At 30.0% G+C, this 18,000-nt stretch overlaps 1 protein-coding gene across 1 annotated transcript; it reads left to right on the forward strand.

The window, feature by feature from the left end:
• The first annotated feature begins 472 nt into the window (after positions 1–472).
• On the forward strand, positions 473–17,619 carry LOC134702861 (uncharacterized). Its single transcript, XM_063563422.1, has 18 exons — positions 473–679; positions 1,296–1,421; positions 4,708–4,860; positions 5,152–5,369; positions 6,850–6,945; positions 7,877–8,208; positions 8,778–8,822; positions 9,494–9,624; positions 10,070–10,201; positions 11,029–11,097; positions 11,606–11,694; positions 12,179–12,302; positions 12,777–12,879; positions 13,416–13,698; positions 14,081–14,141; positions 14,563–14,694; positions 14,930–15,013; positions 15,252–17,619. The coding sequence occupies exons 1-18, from the start codon at positions 473–475 to the stop codon at positions 15,354–15,356; spliced, it is 2,490 nt and encodes an 829-aa protein (XP_063419492.1). The 3' UTR covers positions 15,357–17,619.
• Positions 17,620–18,000: the final 381 nt, after the last annotated feature.

An 18,000-nucleotide genomic window follows, 5' to 3' on the forward strand; every position in this document is an offset into this window, starting at 1 on the left:
ATAAGCATTTTCTTGGTTTTCGCATTATAACTTTAGTTTAAGTAAATAGATATCTATGAAATTTAAATAAATCACAAGTTTCCTTAAAACAGCTGCCATATTCACTATGAACATTTGGATGTATCTGTTGAAAAAAAAAATATATTTATACTCGCAACAATGCAACTTACCATTTATAAGCAAACAACCAGGTTTCGGCAATGTTACACCACTCATATACTTTATATCTAATGCATGTACATTGCATTAAGCAATTGTTTACTATAGATGTTATACAAAGTGATGAAACTTCTAATTTCAGTTTATTAACTTGCGTTATTTATTAGTTTATTTGCATTTAATATTTTATCACTTACTCTATTGTTATTTTTTTTACTGTTTTGTTTACGTGATAACTCAGTTTGAAAATCCTATGACCAACAAGACAAAATAGTCTTACATAGAGAGAATTAATAGTTAAAAATTTATGAGAATGTATTATTTCAACACTGAAACCATTGATCTTGTTTCAACAGACTACAAAGCACATAAGATTTGGTGGGAAGATGGAAAAGCTGATGACAGATGTAAAATAGATACCAATGGCTGTCCTTACATTATTCTGGGATATGATGTTAGAGAATGTCAGCATGGTCCTGACCGAAACATCAAAAAGAAGATCCAATATAAAGCAGAAAAAGTATTTAACCTAAACAAGGATTTGTATTGTAATCTTACTATACAAATCCTTGACAATATTGCATGTGTATTTGCGATTTCCACATACAAATGACATATGTTGCCATTAGATACATGTATATGTATTTTCAATTAATAAGCATAATAGGTTGCAATTTCAAAATTATAAAAGAGTTTTTTGCCATTACTAACAATTCCTAGCTGGTACCCGAAACTAGTTAAAGTCATTTTAAATAAAGAGACCACAAGCTTGATCTTTTTAAACCAGTCTTTATGAACTTGTTTGATAAATCACTATTGCCCCAGTTAGTCACTTCAGAAAGTGTTGATTATGTTTTTGGGTGAAGATTGCATGAAATGGTTGTGGTGGTCTTACATTTGGTCAAAGTTGCTTTGACCAGATTTGTCTTTGGTCTAAGCTCTCATGTATTCACCTTTAATATGCATATTACAGTAGGTAAGTATTGAGTATTAACTCAAAGTGAAATATCACAGTTCATATAGTTTTTCAAAATTCCCTTTATTAAACCAATAGTACTTGCTAAAATATTCATATTGTATTTTATGGGAACATCAATACATGCAATAGTGGTATGTTAATGTCATTTTTGTTTTAGGAAGAAAAGTCGAAAACTGACCCTAGCTATGTTATGAAAGGCAGGACTCTGATTCAAAACACTAAAAAGATGATATGTCCTGCTAGGATAACCCAGAGACGCATTATTAAATTTCCAGGATACAGGGTTTGGTTTTTTTTATTTACATTTTTATACTGGGATACAGTGACTTTCTATTCTTTATACAGGACTCGTCTCTATTGATTTTAACTGATTACTAAGCTGCCTGTTTAAAGCTACCACCCAACAATAGACTTAGTTTCTTATATCTGATATACGATGCTAAGTAGTTATTTGCGTATTTCACAGTTCATTGTAATTATATAATTATAATAAGTTGTTAATATAAAATCTGATTAATAGCCATTTATGATGACAAAAAATATAAGATTTTGAAAGAATGATGAATTATTAAACTTAGGCGTGTCATATTAAAGAACATCCCAATGGTGTAAAATGGTTTCCATGTCAAACAAGATGGAGGCTACTTAAAATTCAAAGAACAAATACCTACCTCAAAGTTCAAAGATCAATATTTAAAAAACAACCAGAGAAATCTTTTAAAAAACAAAATTTTGCAATGACAAAATGTATAAAACCTGAATATATAGTTATGAAGAACACTTGGTAAATGTGAAATGATTTGCTATAAAGTCATGTGACACGACCAGCTACGGCTGAGTTCAGTTTGATAACTTGTATAGACATCGTTATAAGTGACCAGTCCTGTTAGTATAGAAAGTCCCTGAGGGATACTATTTAAGGGGACAACCGTTTGACTATCAAATAACATAGAAGGCAAATTAAAAGTGCATTTTAAACCTTCAATTCCTTTAAAGCTGTTCGTGCTATTGTTCAAACAAAATATGGAATAATTTCAGTTATTGAATTAGTTTTGAAAATTTGACTGAACTTTTTCTTATTAAATATGGTTCATGTGTGTTGTTTGTGTTTCTTGTAGAAAGAGATCAGGTACTCTTGTTCATTCGTAAATTTTTCATAAAATTAAAATCACTACACAGGTATACATGTTATAGTAAGGTTATCTTATCTCGCAGTTCTGATTTAATTAAAAGTAGCACAGTTTACACGTTCTAATGTCTCTTGACTTATTTTGATACTTCCATGATGTGTCAGGCCCTGCTATTGTAATAGCTGTTGATACTGACAGACCCCACACTGTAATAAATCAATTATAATGACAGTGTAAAAAAATGATTTAATACCTGTAATCGTAAGAGTCAAACTAAAATGACATATTTTGTTAATTTGTTTGCACAAATAATTTAGCCGAACGAAACCTTTGTCAAAAACACATAACAATAAGTTAGTTTTCCTTTTGAACCGTATTTTTGTGACAAAAATGTCGGATATTGATTTGGGGATGTACGGCGGGTGGCAACCAAATGTTGTACGTACATTTTCTCATGAACTGTTCAACTAAAGTTTTTAAAATTTTAATATGTAGTTACTGACAACAAAATAAAGGTCAAGTTAAAAAAAGACGATTTTGTCTTTTACCGTAAAGGAGTTATGGTTCTTGAAAGATTGAAAAATGGCGTTTCCAGTCGTGTCCATGCATTTACTCATGAACTGTTCAACCAAAGCTTTTCAAATTTTAATATGTTGTTACTTATGACAAAATGCTGGTCAAGTTCAATAATGTCGATTTTGACTTTTACCGTTCAGGAGTTATGGTTCTTGAAAGATAAAAAAATGGCGTTTCCATTCATGTTGTTACATTTACTCATGAACCATTCAACCTAAGCTTTTCAAATTTTAATGTGTTGATACCAGGGCTTCCAAAACGGTCATATATTCCGGTCATTTGTAAAATGTCCGGTAAAAGTCAGGCTGGTCAAAGCATGAAACAGTCATATACTTTTTAGTTTTCAAGGCTTTTTCGGTCATTTTTACATAAATCTTTTTGACCCAACCTTTTGCCTTTAACATCAACACATTTCCGGTCATAAATGTGACATGATGATTAATTACTATCAAAACAACACCTACTTCAATACTTTCTAATTTTAATCAAGGCTAATTAGTAGTTGGACAGCTGAAATCTACCTGTTCAAGTGACAGGTGAACTATGTTCAGTACCGGACATCGTGTAAATTGATCGGTTTATTCAGAATTATTTTTTTACATTTCAGCGGTTTGTTTCTAATTGATTTAGTCCAAAAGATTAAAATTATTAGAAATTAGTTTATCAACATGATTTGATGAAAAATTTAAAAAGGTTTTAAATAAAAAATCGTCAGAACTACGTCGTATGAACTATAGCCAGATAACACGTGTGCGCATGTGCACAGTTGGGAAATTTGATAATGCATCCTACATTTCTTCAAAAATGCTAAAATTATCATTGATACCTGTATCTAACGTTCAATTCAAGTATTTTGTTGAAGAAATAACGTGGAAAGAGCCCCTTCTCTCAGTCGTGCTTTGTAAACGTACACGGATTTTACGTATCCGTTTATGGTCCATGTTTTACCATTGTCAAGTCAACATCCGGTTAGAACAATGTGAAAACGAAACTATAGATTTTGACAATATCATTTTGCACAAATAAAAAGTTTAAGGCAGATATGAGCACGCTGATGTGCACACTTTGAATGATGCACTGCCAATTTAACATTTACATCCGAACATCAAATTCAAATCATATCAAAGTAAAGTTTAAAATCGTTTTTTTTTTAATGTAATGTCAATCATTGGAATGGCCATCTGATTACCATAATTGCCTTTTGTGACTAAGTCTTAAGGGATTAAAATCGGGATCAGATATGAAATGTCCGGCTGGCTCAAATTTTTTTTGGAAGCCCTGGTTGATTCTGATGGCAAAATGGAGGTTAAATTTGATATTGACAATTTTTACTTTCACCATTCATCAGATATGGTTCTTGTGATATTGCCAGGACACAAATAAATGTTAATAAATCCGGTTTGCTGTCGTTGTGACAGCCTCATGTTTGTCATTACTTGTTTGTCATTACTCTGTAAGATTTATGAATTACCTTATTAATGAAATGGACCAGTCCAAACGTGATAGACGCCATGTCAAGATGAAGAGATATTCATAATTTGGATTTTTCTTGTTTTATAGATTGAAAAAAGTATGTCTTATTGGATTGACGGTCCACATGGTCCCATTCATCAATTGTAATCGTTTGTAGGATACTGCTAATTAAAGATGTTTGCTACTCTTGTTTCAAAATAACAAGGTTTTTACTAGACTGTTATAAATTGATAGTAGATAAATAAAGGAATAAGAGGAGCAACCATCCTTAATTATTTATAGAAAACTGAAGGGTTTTAAAGTTAATTTGGAAATTGGTAAAAGTAAAAGGTTTTATTCTATTTTTTTCAATCAAAGGGGAAATGCTCAATTGCTGTCTTTATTTATCAGTTAGAAAATAGTTCAAGTAAATGGAGAAGGAAGCAGACTGCACAAACTCTTCGCAAAGCTTTGGATGAGTCATCTGTAGATGTTGTGAAAGAAGAAGAAATCCACATGTATTATCCAACTGCAGATGACCATAAAAACCATACAATAGGAGAGGTATCAAAGTTGAACAGTTTAAAAGTTTTATATTTTGTTAGCTCTACTAGACATTATTATTCCTCTAGGTACTTATTTTCTACTTTTGATTAAACTTGTATATGTTGAAACTTTTAAGTTCACACTATATCAACATGATACTAAGTACATATTTACTTTATTAAGGGAACCTTTCAATAAATTTCATGGTTCAGTGAAAAGGATGGTGCAAGCATGTTTTTTATATCATAATTCTTTTTTAATATTTAGTGGTGATTATTTTGAATTCAAAAACATTTATACTTTTTACAGTTTGCTGGACTTTGTCAACCAGTTGGACCAGAAGTTAAGGCAAAAATTAGACAACTGGTTGGAGATGGGGTGACAAAAGTGTCAGAGATGAAGCGACATTTAAAAGTCTTTGTTAAAAAAGAACTAGAAATTGAGGACCAGACCATACCTAGCCGTCGGTTTTATCCAACGGACAAAGACATCAGGAACCATATGGATACAACAAAAAACAAATTCAGGTACATTTTTCTTTTAGGTTGATCAAGATTTTGAATCGAGCATAAAATTAATTATTAATGTTAAACTTAGCATGTTAGCAAATCATTCTAAATTTCTGCAAAATGTTGTAAGGCCCCAAAAAATATATGTCTGTTTACAGTTACATGACCAACCCTCCTTTTGAGCGCTGACCCTAAGTCATTTTATTTGCAACGTAAAGTGAAAAATGAACTGAACTCTTGTCAAAAGTGAAGCTAAAGGTAGCAATAATATAAATCAATTGCCTAATACATCCAAATATTCACAATCGTTAATATGATAGCTGTTTTTAGGAAATTCGTGACTCGTGTGATGTAATTAACACTTTGCCGCCATTATTCCTGACCAATAACAAAGATAATTAATCCAATCATTAAAAATAAGGGAAAACTACGCCCATGATGAATAAAAATAAAATGAAAAATAAAACAAAATGGAAATACCTACCTACCTACCCTATTTTTTAAAAGTATGTTACCTTAAACAGACATATATTTTTTTGGGGCCTATACATATTTAATTAAAGAAATCGTTAATTATTTAGGTACAAGGATAAAGACATAAATATGAAATATACAAAAAATTCAATATTTGGGATTAGAAACAAGAGCAGTGCTCTTATCAGGGACTAAACCTAACGGTCGCCCAATGCAACCAGGTGTTTCGGCTGGGCAAATATATTTATCATCATGATTGCCCAGCTGGCGACAAATAGTATTTTGCAATGAATTCCATGTCTATCCTTTCCACCACGATATAAACAAAAAAAATGGGCGTATAAAAACTGTTCCAAAACAGAAAACCTGATTGTCTTATTAAAACGGTAAAATAGAACGGCAGATTTTTCATAAACCAGTACCAGGTCATTTTTATAACCAAAACCCAGTCGGACATCTATGCTTTTGATGCGAAGTTACGATTTGACACATGTATATACACTTTCACTAAACACTCTTTTTGAAAGCTTCTTCAATTAGTTCATTATTTCATTACATAAACTTGTAAACACATGTTGTTCTTCAAAGAAAAAACGAAATGCAAAATCCCTTAAATAAATATCATATAATATGATAACCAATGTTCGATGAAAAGTAATTGAATATTATTTTTAATCAACACTTATTAGAGGATGGCTTTTGGATTTGAAATAATATTTAATGATTTATGGAAACAGCACTATTGTCAACAGAAAGTTCTAATTGAAGGAAGACAATTTTGGTGGGAAATCTTCAATTATCAGTACTATCAAATCTTATGATAAATTTCTGATGGCAGTAATTCAAATATTATAAAGTTATAATAATATCTTTTCTGTTTAAATAAGTTTGTTACCTCAAAAGAAGGTGATGAATTTTTTTTAATCCATTTATTGCATTAAAATGTCATATTCCTATGATTCTAAAGTAGTGTGTGCCCTGAAGGATACATCTATTTATTTGTATATGTTTTAATTACTTGCAGATTTTCCAAAGATGATCAGACTAATCTTGAACATTTAGTTCAAGGATGGACAAAGACATTTCCAGATGATAATTTTTTTTTAAGAACATGCTTACAGTGAGTACTTAGGAATACATTATAAAAGTATAGATTTGATTTTAGATAAATTTTTTGATGTCTGAGCAATAAGTTCATTATGTTTGTTTATTTTGCTCACATTGTTGTCAACATAATGGAATTTAATGTGACTGTCATACAATTGATTGGTTTAGCTAGCTATAAAACCCGATTTAATCAACCATTTTTCTACATGAGGAAATGCATGTACAAATTCAGGAATATGACTATATCAGAGTTGCTTTCATTCATTTGGTGTTATTAAGAGTTTGATTTTGCAATTGTTTAAAGGACTTTCTGTTTGGAATTTCCCTTGGAGTTCAATATATTTTTTAATTAACTTTGTTCATTTTAAACTATTTCTAGTTCCATTTCTTAACTTGATCTTTGTTTGCTTGTAATCAGGGGTTGAATTTCAGCTTTTATTTAACTGGCCTACCAGACTAGTGGACTGAAAAATTTACTGGTCCGGCTCCAACTCTACTGGTCCTGCATAAATGACATTCATTTGACTAACACTAAATTATATAAATGAAAGATGTTTACTTTTGTTTTTGTGATTTCTTTTACATATGTTAGACAACAAGTGCTCTCCTCTCCTTTATTCCCATATATTTTTTTGGGCCGTTCTGGTTGTTCATGACCAAGTACAGAATTTTTTGTTTCCTTTTGTTTTGTTTTGAGTACTATTGTTTGTTTGTGTGTCTGTCTTTTTTTTTAAGCAATGACATTGTCCTTTAATTATTTGACTTATTTGTTTGAGTGTTACTTTGCTATCCTTTGCCTCTCTTTCAGCACTTAAAGAAGTTGTTTATTTTTTTTTTGGGGGGGAGGGCCAACATCTCAATACATCTGATAGTATGGTCTAGGACAGGCTGTGTGACTTAAGGATTTGTGTACAGACTAATGCAATTTTTATTTACTATTACAGTGGACCAGAGGATAGAACATCTGATGAAAAGTTTGTATTTGTTCACCAGAGCAGATGGCAAAAAAGACTGTTGAATTTATATGGCAAAGAAATTTGTTTTCTTGATGCAACATACAATAGATCAAAGTATGATTTGCCACTGTTTTTCATTTGTGTAAACACCAATGTAGGGTATATAAATGTTGCAACATTCATAACAGCAGATGAACTTGCAGAATCTATCAAAGAAGCACTACAAAAAATCATGCAGTGGAATGAAGACTGGAACCCTCCTTATTTTATGACTGATAATGATTCCTGTGAAATATCAGCTATAGAAGAATCATTACCAGGTAAATCTTACTGAAGCTTATGTAGTGTATTGTCAAAAACAGTCTATTAATATAATTGGTTTAATTTAAAGATGTGTTGCACTATTTAGCTGAATACAACTTCTAATATATTTCCACATATAAAGGAAAGTTTTATAGTTCAATAGCCATACATTGTACATTTAAATGGTTTCACAAGCATACATGTAAACCAAATAGATAGAAAGTAAACAGCATTGAAAATATTTAAAAAATAAAATATTAAGTGAAAAAAACTGCAATAAGATCAAATGCAGTAGTCATTTTTCTACTACTTGAATGTAATGGACTTCTTGTATAAAACTTAGTTAATCAGTAAAGGACATTCAAAGAAAAAAAATTAGATAAATCAGGTATGATTTTCAACCAAATCTTGTCCCATCAAAATTCCAAATAATGTGTTATCACTGATGCCAAATGTTTGTATATTTCCTCTGTTTTAACATATTTGATATTTGTTTTATATTCTGTATTATCTGCAGTGTAACATCTTACTTCAACAGGTTAATCTAGTACATACATTCTCATACAATTTTTATTTTCATCTTCAGTGTATGCAAATGAATTAACTGGTGTGGAGATTGATGAAATACAAGGTAAATTTGTCTTTTTTCATTGTAGATAACTTGGGTGTGGTATATTCAGCAATTTATTTTCATATGTCATAGCGACCAACAGTTATCCATTTGATAATTCAAAAATTTAATCCTCATGAAATAAGAGTAAGTTAGAAAATTTATCTTGACACGAAATTTGAATGCATTTATTAGGAATGATTAGTGGTGAGTGATAAAGAGGGTATTGTTCTGTTATAAACCCTTCAATACAAAAAGAAGTGATGCATCAAATCATGAGGTCATGAGTTTGAAACCTAGACAGGTTACACATAAGTGCTAGAAATTCCACAAAGCATGTATGATTATTAAGGAGTATTAGCATAGACTCAGCAGATCAGCTTGAAGTCAGAATAATGTGGGTAATATATCTGCCTGTGGACTAATACTTTCTAAACAAGCACATGAAGAATAACTAGTAACTAGTACAAAGTAGTTTTTTTTATTGAATAAAATTGCTCTCTTAATATTATACATTTGATTTGCCATTGGAACCTAAACAGCTATTCCTTATTATCATTGTAATGTATTGATATGTAAACTTTGCTATTACTCACCAACAATTTTTCAGTGCGCCCTTGGAGTTTGAGATACTTTTTAATATTATGGTTAAGTTTTAAGTACATAATAAGAAGGTTTGTTTGGAATTTCAGTTCTAGAACGAGTTAAGGGGATATGGGATCAGGAGGAAGAAACTGGTTATATAGTTGCTAAAGTTTTCAACATCAATATAACAGATGGTGATATTAGATCCCTTAGAGATAAACACTGGCTTACAGATCAGGTTAAGTATAGTTCCAAATAGATTTAAGCGCACAAGAGAAAGTTTTTTTATTGGCAAATATTAAAATGTACAAAAGTTGTGAGGAGAGAAATATTAAATGAGTATGATAGTTGCATGCATATTAAATTTTAATGAATTGCAGGGGATTGGGAATGCTGAATTCCATCCATCAGTATGTCTTTTAAAATTATAATGCACTTTCACACCTATAGTTGCATAAAGATTTTTATGAGAAATTGATCAAACTTTATATATATAATAATACAATGATGTGATATGAATGTCAGTGAGACAGTTGTCCATCAAGAATAAAAGTAAGAGAATGTAACGACAGGTCTAATGACAGGCTTTAGTGAAAGAAATCAAACTGATATAATTAGATGTGTATAACACAAGAGAAGTCTAATATTTCTATTTTTAATTGAATAACAACCTACATTTTTAGGTCATGGATGCTTACCTAGGATGCCTTGCCAACTGGGAAAATGACCAGCATAGAAAAGTATTTCAAATTCCAACAGCTGCAATGACCAAAATACTGAACGGAGAGTGTTCCATTAACACAACTTTACAAAATGTATGTATTCATTAAAAATACAATCTATTAGATGGGACATACTGTTTTACCCATGGAAATAATTCGAGGTTGTTTTTTATGAAGTTGAAGTCTAATCCACTTTAAACTTAGTATACATGTCCCCTATGATATGATCTTTCTAATTTTAATGCCAAATTAGAATTTTGACCCCTATGTCATTGTCCACTGAACTTAGAAAATGAAAGTGCAATTTTCAGGTTAAAGTTTTTGGTCAAGGTAGTTTTTGATGAAGTTGAAGTCCTATCAACTTGAAACTTAGTACACATGTTCCCCATGATATGATCTTTCTAATTTTAATGCCAAATTAGAGTTTTTACCCCAATATCACAGTCCACTGAACATAGAAAATGATAGTGTGAGTGGGGCATCTGTGTACTTGGGATACATTCTTGTTTGCTTCTTGTTTGATATATTTTTAACATATATGTTTTACCCAGCTTAAAGTACCCCTTTAATATCTGATTTTTCCAAGACGTAGCAATAAAAATTTGGAAAAATACCATATATTATACTTAAGAACTGTTCTTATAAACCAAGAAAAAAAGGAATTAATTTTGGTGTGAAACCAACTTCAGATATTTGTAATTCAATAGAATGGTGATATGTCTTCAATCTAAATGTTTATCAATAATATCTTTTTTCCACATCCAATCATAAATATCAGTGTTGAAAATATATTTCAGTTATATTAAGGCCCTTTAGGAAGAGATTTTATTTGTTCCTATTCAATCTTTGTATTTATTTTATTTGGTAATTTTGTACCTGGTGAACAATATAACAATACATGGCAATATTTGTTTTTTTAGGTACATCTGATGGATTATGACATTCTCCTTGGTGCTTACTATCAAGATGGAGCTCACTGGGATCTTATGGTATTCCAGAATTTATTGTTTAATTTTAATTTTAATGATTTTTAGAATAGGGTGCACTCGCTTAAATATCTTGAAAAATATCTGCTTATATATAACTGATCATTGATTTTATGTTGATGGTCCTAAATATAAGGATTTACTACAAGTGTCACTTAAACTTGACATGATTTAAGAAAATTAGACCAAGGTCTGATAAACCAAACAAAACACCTTACTATCATCCATGCACATAATTGGTTTCTAAGAAACAAATTTAACCAGAAAAATTTAGCATTGACTTTTAAATCATGAAATAATACCTCCTAGACATACATATACACCTTACAATCATTCCAAACACCAAATTTAGTTGACCTATTGCTGACAGTTTAAGAAAAAAAAACAAAAAAAAACACTGAGCTGAGCATTGACCAATTAAAATGAGGGTTATATAAAACTATTATTATGGTGCTTCCTGTCCTTCAGATATGTTAATTGAATTTATGATTTCTTAAACAATTTATTTTAGATAATTGAACCTATGACTGGGAGCCTATACTTTTATAATCCCTTGGGGGAAAGCGCAGGTCAAAAGAATAATATTCTGCTGAACTGGAGGTAATGCTTTGAAAGTTTAATATTTGTTAATCGATAAAATTTAATTAACTTTAATCTGGCATGTATAGTTAGCACTGGTACAAAGTCCGCACCACACACCCTTCTTGCCACAAAATTTCAAGTTTGTAACTTTTAGAAAATGTCTAATGAAATCATTAATTTCACAACATGTGTGGGGTTGTTTGCAGTATTTTCATGGAAACCTGTTTTCAATTATCAAACAGAAGTTTAAACTGCTTTTAAATGATGGTAGAACACTCTAATTGTGAAAATATTTCAATTTCACACAAAATTTCTAAACAACAGACTATACAATTCTTTATCTAGTATAACTTTTATTGCAAATCAGAAATGTTTGGAAAATATATACTGTAGTTTTGAGATAAATGGGTTTTGTAAATTTACATAAATATTTACTCATTGTTTTTAGAAAAAAAAATACTAATGTATCCAATTATAGACATGTACCATTCTTGTTTTACAGAATGTTTATAGAGAGAAGAATCATGATTGGATTAGAGATAGATAAAAACATGGCTTGGAATACGATTCCCAAACAACATTCTAAACAACATGATGGAAGTAGTTGTGGTGTTTATGTCTTAACGGTATATAGCTGTACATCTTTGAATAAGTATCTCATTTTTCATCATATTAAAAAAAAAAAATGAATGTGAATGGTTTGATAGAATTCAACCTTGTGCAAATGAAATCAATACATCTGTCAACCTATTTTTGGTTGAAAATATGTCAGGAAAGTAATTGTTTGAAAATTGAGTTGTCAAAAGAACCAAACAAAACAGACAATAATTCATCTTTTATTTCATATTTGAATGTTTTGAAATAAAATCTTACTGGTATATGTATACATACACTTAGGTTGATTTCTATCAGATGTACCTCATTTATTAGAGTAACATGTCTATTTAATTGATAAAAACAAACACTGATTATAAATATGATATATGGGATTAAAAACATGCATGACCCATATCTGTTAATTGATTAAAAGGATTCGAATTAATAAATACACACATTAGTTTTTAAGTTTACTTCATTACATTACTGCTTTTTTTATCTAGTTTGCAGAACGACATTTAAGAAATGAACAACTAACTGATATTGGTCAATATGAAATCAAGTTGGGTAGGAAAAGAATAGCCAATAAACTTTTATGGTTTGAAGGTATTACTCTTTACATCTTACCTTTATAAATTCTACATAATATACTTTCTTATTACTTACTTACTTAATCCTCTTCATGCATACTTGCACATGAGGCCACTATACTTTCTTATAACCAACAATTAAAAAAAAAAATTCTTGGTCAATTTCAGAATCTAAGATCAACCTTTCTTGGAAGTTTTAATAAGATTGTGTTCAATTATAATTTCAATAAATATTCACATGAATTATCAATCACAATTTTGTATTACATTTGCAAAATGGGTATACAAAAACTATTATCAAAACACCTTACTATACTCATAATGACTATAATGTTATACATGCAGAGTTTTGTCAATATTTGAGGAGGACACTAATTATCTGATCCCTACTGATGTGGACTTATACCAAGAGACTCTCAATTCAGACCCAAATGAATGGGAGGTGTATGTTGAAATTGTAAATCTGTGCTCAATAATGAAATACCAGACAGCTATATGCTACATCCATGTTAAAACAATGATGTGTATTACAAAAAAATGGTCTTTTTTCAGTTTATCTATGTGATTGCTGTCCTGTCTGTGGATTCATGATTCAGGATGATCAAGAAATGGTAACCATTACATATTTTTCTCTTATTCTTACACGAATTTTCCTGAATGACAGAAAGATATCCGACCATAAAGATAAATGTGGTGCAGGAGTATTTTGTCAGGGAAATTCACTATATAAAAAGTGCTTAAAATGTTTCCAGACATATCATTCAAGTTGTATTATATCTCATGAGGAAGCATTTGTATGTGGATGTCATATCCGACGACCATATCATCCAAAAGAGTACGTAAAGTATTGTGATTGATATAACTATTCACACATTTCATTATTTTTTTTTATATTTATTAGATAAGTATTAGGATCAGGGTCAGAAGTCTGGTCTATAAAGGGTCAATTATTAACTAGCGATACGGCCTATAGTTTTACTTAACACAATAATCTCTAGAAATCTTATTTCACTTGATAAATGAAAAAACGAAAAATTAAAAACCTAAGAAAATCATTTTTTTTGCAATATTACCATAGGAAAGTATTTTGGTGCAATCAGTAAAAAAATATTATTGTTCATTTAGTAAGTCATGTATCTGAGTTATTTAATGTGTGTATATCAAGGGAATGTTGAATTTGAAAATCCTGCATATAATTGATGATATTTATTTTCTAGCCTCAATATATACAAGGATGAAGTGAGGTTCATTGAAACTCTGGATATGGTAGATATAAAGGTAAGTATAAGTCATGGTTATACAATTTGAAACTCAAAAGCTGCTTATTGTAAGTACATACTTTTTGCACAAAGTTTAGTTTCATTATATATTTTTTTTAAATTCATTAATATTTTGTTCAGAAGAACACATCCCTAAAAATCTTGTTTCTCTCTAAGCTGTTGTTATATTGAAAATTATATAAATGCTAATAGCTAAACAATGACTACCAAAAGACATGTTAATATCATCTGTCATGATATTTCAGTATTAGACCCTTTAAAGCTTTAAAGAAGTTTTAGTAGTAAGCAACTTTTAAAGACTTTGTTCTGTACTTTAAACGTATTTCAAATTTGAATAAAAACATTTATGAGATTTGACATTTTAAAGAACAATCAGAATCTATCAATCAGTCTTTAATTAAAAAAATATTTTTCTTCAGAAATTATGTAACAAGATTAGAAGAACAGAGTTGCCTTCTTTTCGTTGGAATGTTTTCAGACAGTTCAATTCTAAGAAAAGAAAAGATGTGAAAACGTTGAACTGCCTTCAATTCATTCCTTCTGAAAATATAGTAAGTAAAAATTCAAAACTGCAGGTAACAAACTACATATAATATGCATTAAAAATTGCATCAAAATGTTTTGATTAACATATAGAAGTCAACCAACTTCAAACATTTTCATGCACTGTTACAAAGCATAACAGTTTTAATTTTTTTTCCCCATATTATTCAAGAGATGGGGGAAAATAGATATAAAATTGAGAATGGAAATTTGATACTAATTCTGTTATTTTTATGTTATTAGTATATTGAACTGAGGAATAAGATCAGCAGTAAAGGGGCTGTAAAAGAAAATGATGAGAAGCTACTTGATGTCTTTTTACCAGAGGTTTGTTTGAACATATTTTCATTGACTTTGAAACCTTTACATAGTTACAAACTTACAATTTGATGGTAAATCAATCTTTTTTTAAACAGTGAAAATATATTTCTGAGTATGACTTTAAAACAGTGGTATACTTCTGTTGCCTTTATTTAGATTACATTGTGCCAAATACAATTAATTTCATATTCAATATACCTTTCAAAACTACTACAATAACACATTCAATTTATATTTTTACTAGGTGATGGTAAGCTTTGTTATGATGGTGGAAGGTCTGAACAGATTTCAGTCTGAGCTGTTCTTGCGTACAGATATTCACAAATTGATACAACCTAGTAGTGAATGAGTTTACACAAGATATTTGAAGAAAACAAATAAGTCGATTTATTATTGATGATTTACCAATGTTTTCATATATAGATAAAATATTGTGAGATGAAAGATATTGTAGTAAATTGAGCGTTAATTTTGCTTGTATAAACATGGTTGTCCTTACCGAAGTGTGAATTATGTGCTTTGTCTTAAGCTTGTCAATATTATTAACAATAGTGTCTTGAAAACCTATGTTATATCTTTTTGACTTTTGGTAGTTCAAAGTAAGTCAGCATCAACATGATCAAGCTATTAAAATGTTGGGGTAACTATGAATTTATGGTGCACAACATGTGTATTGAAAAACTTACAATTACTTCTAGGGCGAGTTAGGGAGAAGTCCAAAAAATAAGTGTAATTCCAGATAAGTTCTAAGATTACACAACTTTTTCATCCAGTTGAAACTATCTAGGCCCCTGTTAAAACATTGCACCATGAATGATACTTTTAAATGAGACCTGTTTAAACTACCGTAAAAATTTAAACAAACAATTTTTACTTCAATTTTAATTTCGAAAAAGTGGATCATACTTTATCAATGTTTCTTACTGATCGCTTTCTAAAGTTTTTCCTCTCTCAGCTCACTACTGCTGATGACCTTTATTTTCGGAGGCCTGACCCAAACAGGAAGTTGTATAAATGACTGTTTTCCCCGGATTGGAGTAAATAGGGTTAATGTGTATATTTTGCTTTCATTAAGTGATGTTTATATGATTGTCCAAAACTTAATGCTAAGTTTCATACTTCTTCAAAATAATATGGTTAAATATATGTTGGAAATATTTTGTCTGCAATTTTATTACTTTTGCTGATCCAGGTATAAGAGTGAAGTTAATGAAATTATGAACCTGAAAAACTTTTATTTTACTAAATGGTGAATAAGAGAGATGTCTAAATAATTATTTATGCAAACCAAATTCATTGTTTACAAAACAATATTTAAGATAGTATTTCAAACGTTTGATTGGTCTAAATGTTTGCTATTTTGTAATACAAAAGACTTTCTACCGCCCAGACCATTGGTGTCAAAAAGTATTTTTAGCCAAAAAAGTCATATACAACATTTTCGAAGCCCAGCAACGATATAATAGCCTTTCAAGATGTCATAATTATTTGGACTAAATTACACAGTACTTTCCAAAAATGATTTGAAATCAATGTGGTTGTTGTCAGGATGAACGCTGAGCGTATAATGTCAGACAAGATAAATGTTATCCATCATTGTCCATAAGCCAAAGATTGATAAAAAAAAATTAAGCTTGAACATGTTGAAGTTGAAATTCTAAAACAATAACAAATCTGCTGATTCATATCGTATTACTATCATTCTTACCACTTATATTCGGAATTGTTACAGTGTCCAAAACAAAATTAATAAAACCCTTGCAATATTTCATTTTCAATATTTTGTTCAAAGAACCCTATGTTTACTGCACTGTGACAAAATTTAAAATGATGTAATGCAGCCTGTGACGTCAAGTGTGATTCGCTGTAATTCGAAGCGATATAGTTTGTTTGTTATTTGCTTTTTTATTGTAAATATTTTTATTTTTTGGTAATTACCGATAAACAGAATAAAGGACTTTTTGTATTTGATACTGACTTTATCACTGTAAAATATCAGGCTCGCCCTTCAGGCTCACCTGATATTTCACAGTGATAAAGTCAGTATCAAAAACAAAAAACATTTATTGGCTCATGCTTTGCAACATTATACACTATTTTGGTTATACTGTTGAGTTACTTTAGTATATACATTTCAATGAATACAAATTTTGATTATTTGGAAGAATGAAATAAAGTGACCTTGGACCTGTGTATGCAAAAAATTGAATGCTCTAATTGAAAAAGATAATTAAGTTTAAAATAGAATTTAAAACATATAACACTTAGAAAAAATAATGTGCAAAGCCCATTAGGAATGATAAATAAAAAAAAACCAGAAACACCCGTGTCAAATTGGGTACAAATCATGCAATGGAACAAAGTATTTTGTAATCATGATACAAATTATGGACCACATGGTGTATATATATATATGACCAGTATGTATTATTATGTTGATGCAGTATATTAACAATTAGTAAATTTTATGATTCTGAAGTACAGTTTATTTTTAGACTTGACAATCGAATGATGTAAATGTTTTCTATTTGTGTTCATTGTTAAATTTTGGCCAGGTAACCATCTGTTACTTCTATTTTATTTCACTTGTTAAAACCTTATGTATCAATGTTGATCCGTGTTCATTGTTTTTGTTGAGCCTGCGACTTTTGTGATCCTTCATTTTGTCGGTGGTTGCTGTGTCCACAAATATTCACTTTGTGGTTAAAGATTTTAAAATTTCAACAACTTTTCTAGCACTTTTCATTGCACTTTACAATGTCTATTGTACCTGTTCCATTTCACATAATATCTTTCTTTTCTTCTGTAGGATAGCAAATGGTTTAAATATAAGCCTGTTGAGAATAAATTCCATGCAAGTTTTTCCCTAAAAAGGCAAAAATCTTTGTATCAGACCATACTGTTTGTAAGAAAAGTTAACTGCAAGAGTCTTTTTTTGCTCAGATTTGTTGCATCATGTCACATGAGTATAGAAATGATAAAAAGACACAAAT

Source organism: Mytilus trossulus, unplaced genomic scaffold (assembly GCF_036588685.1).
Source record: "Mytilus trossulus isolate FHL-02 unplaced genomic scaffold, PNRI_Mtr1.1.1.hap1 h1tg000725l__unscaffolded, whole genome shotgun sequence".
In the NCBI taxonomy this organism is placed as follows: Eukaryota; Metazoa; Mollusca; class Bivalvia; order Mytilida; family Mytilidae; genus Mytilus; species Mytilus trossulus.

What these genes read in the sequence shown, in the direction of transcription:
- LOC134702861 (XM_063563422.1), top strand. Translation starts at nt 473, where the DNA reads ATGTATTATTTCAACACTGAAACCATTGATCTTGTTTCAACAGACTAC. An exon ending in AAAACCATACAATAGGAGAG is followed by an intron (nt 4,861 to 5,151) that starts GTATCAAAGTTG and finishes TACTTTTTACAG; the next exon opens with TTTGCTGGACTTTGTCAACC. An exon ending in TATAGAAGAATCATTACCAG is followed by an intron (nt 8,209 to 8,777) that starts GTAAATCTTACT and finishes TTTCATCTTCAG; the next exon opens with TGTATGCAAATGAATTAACT.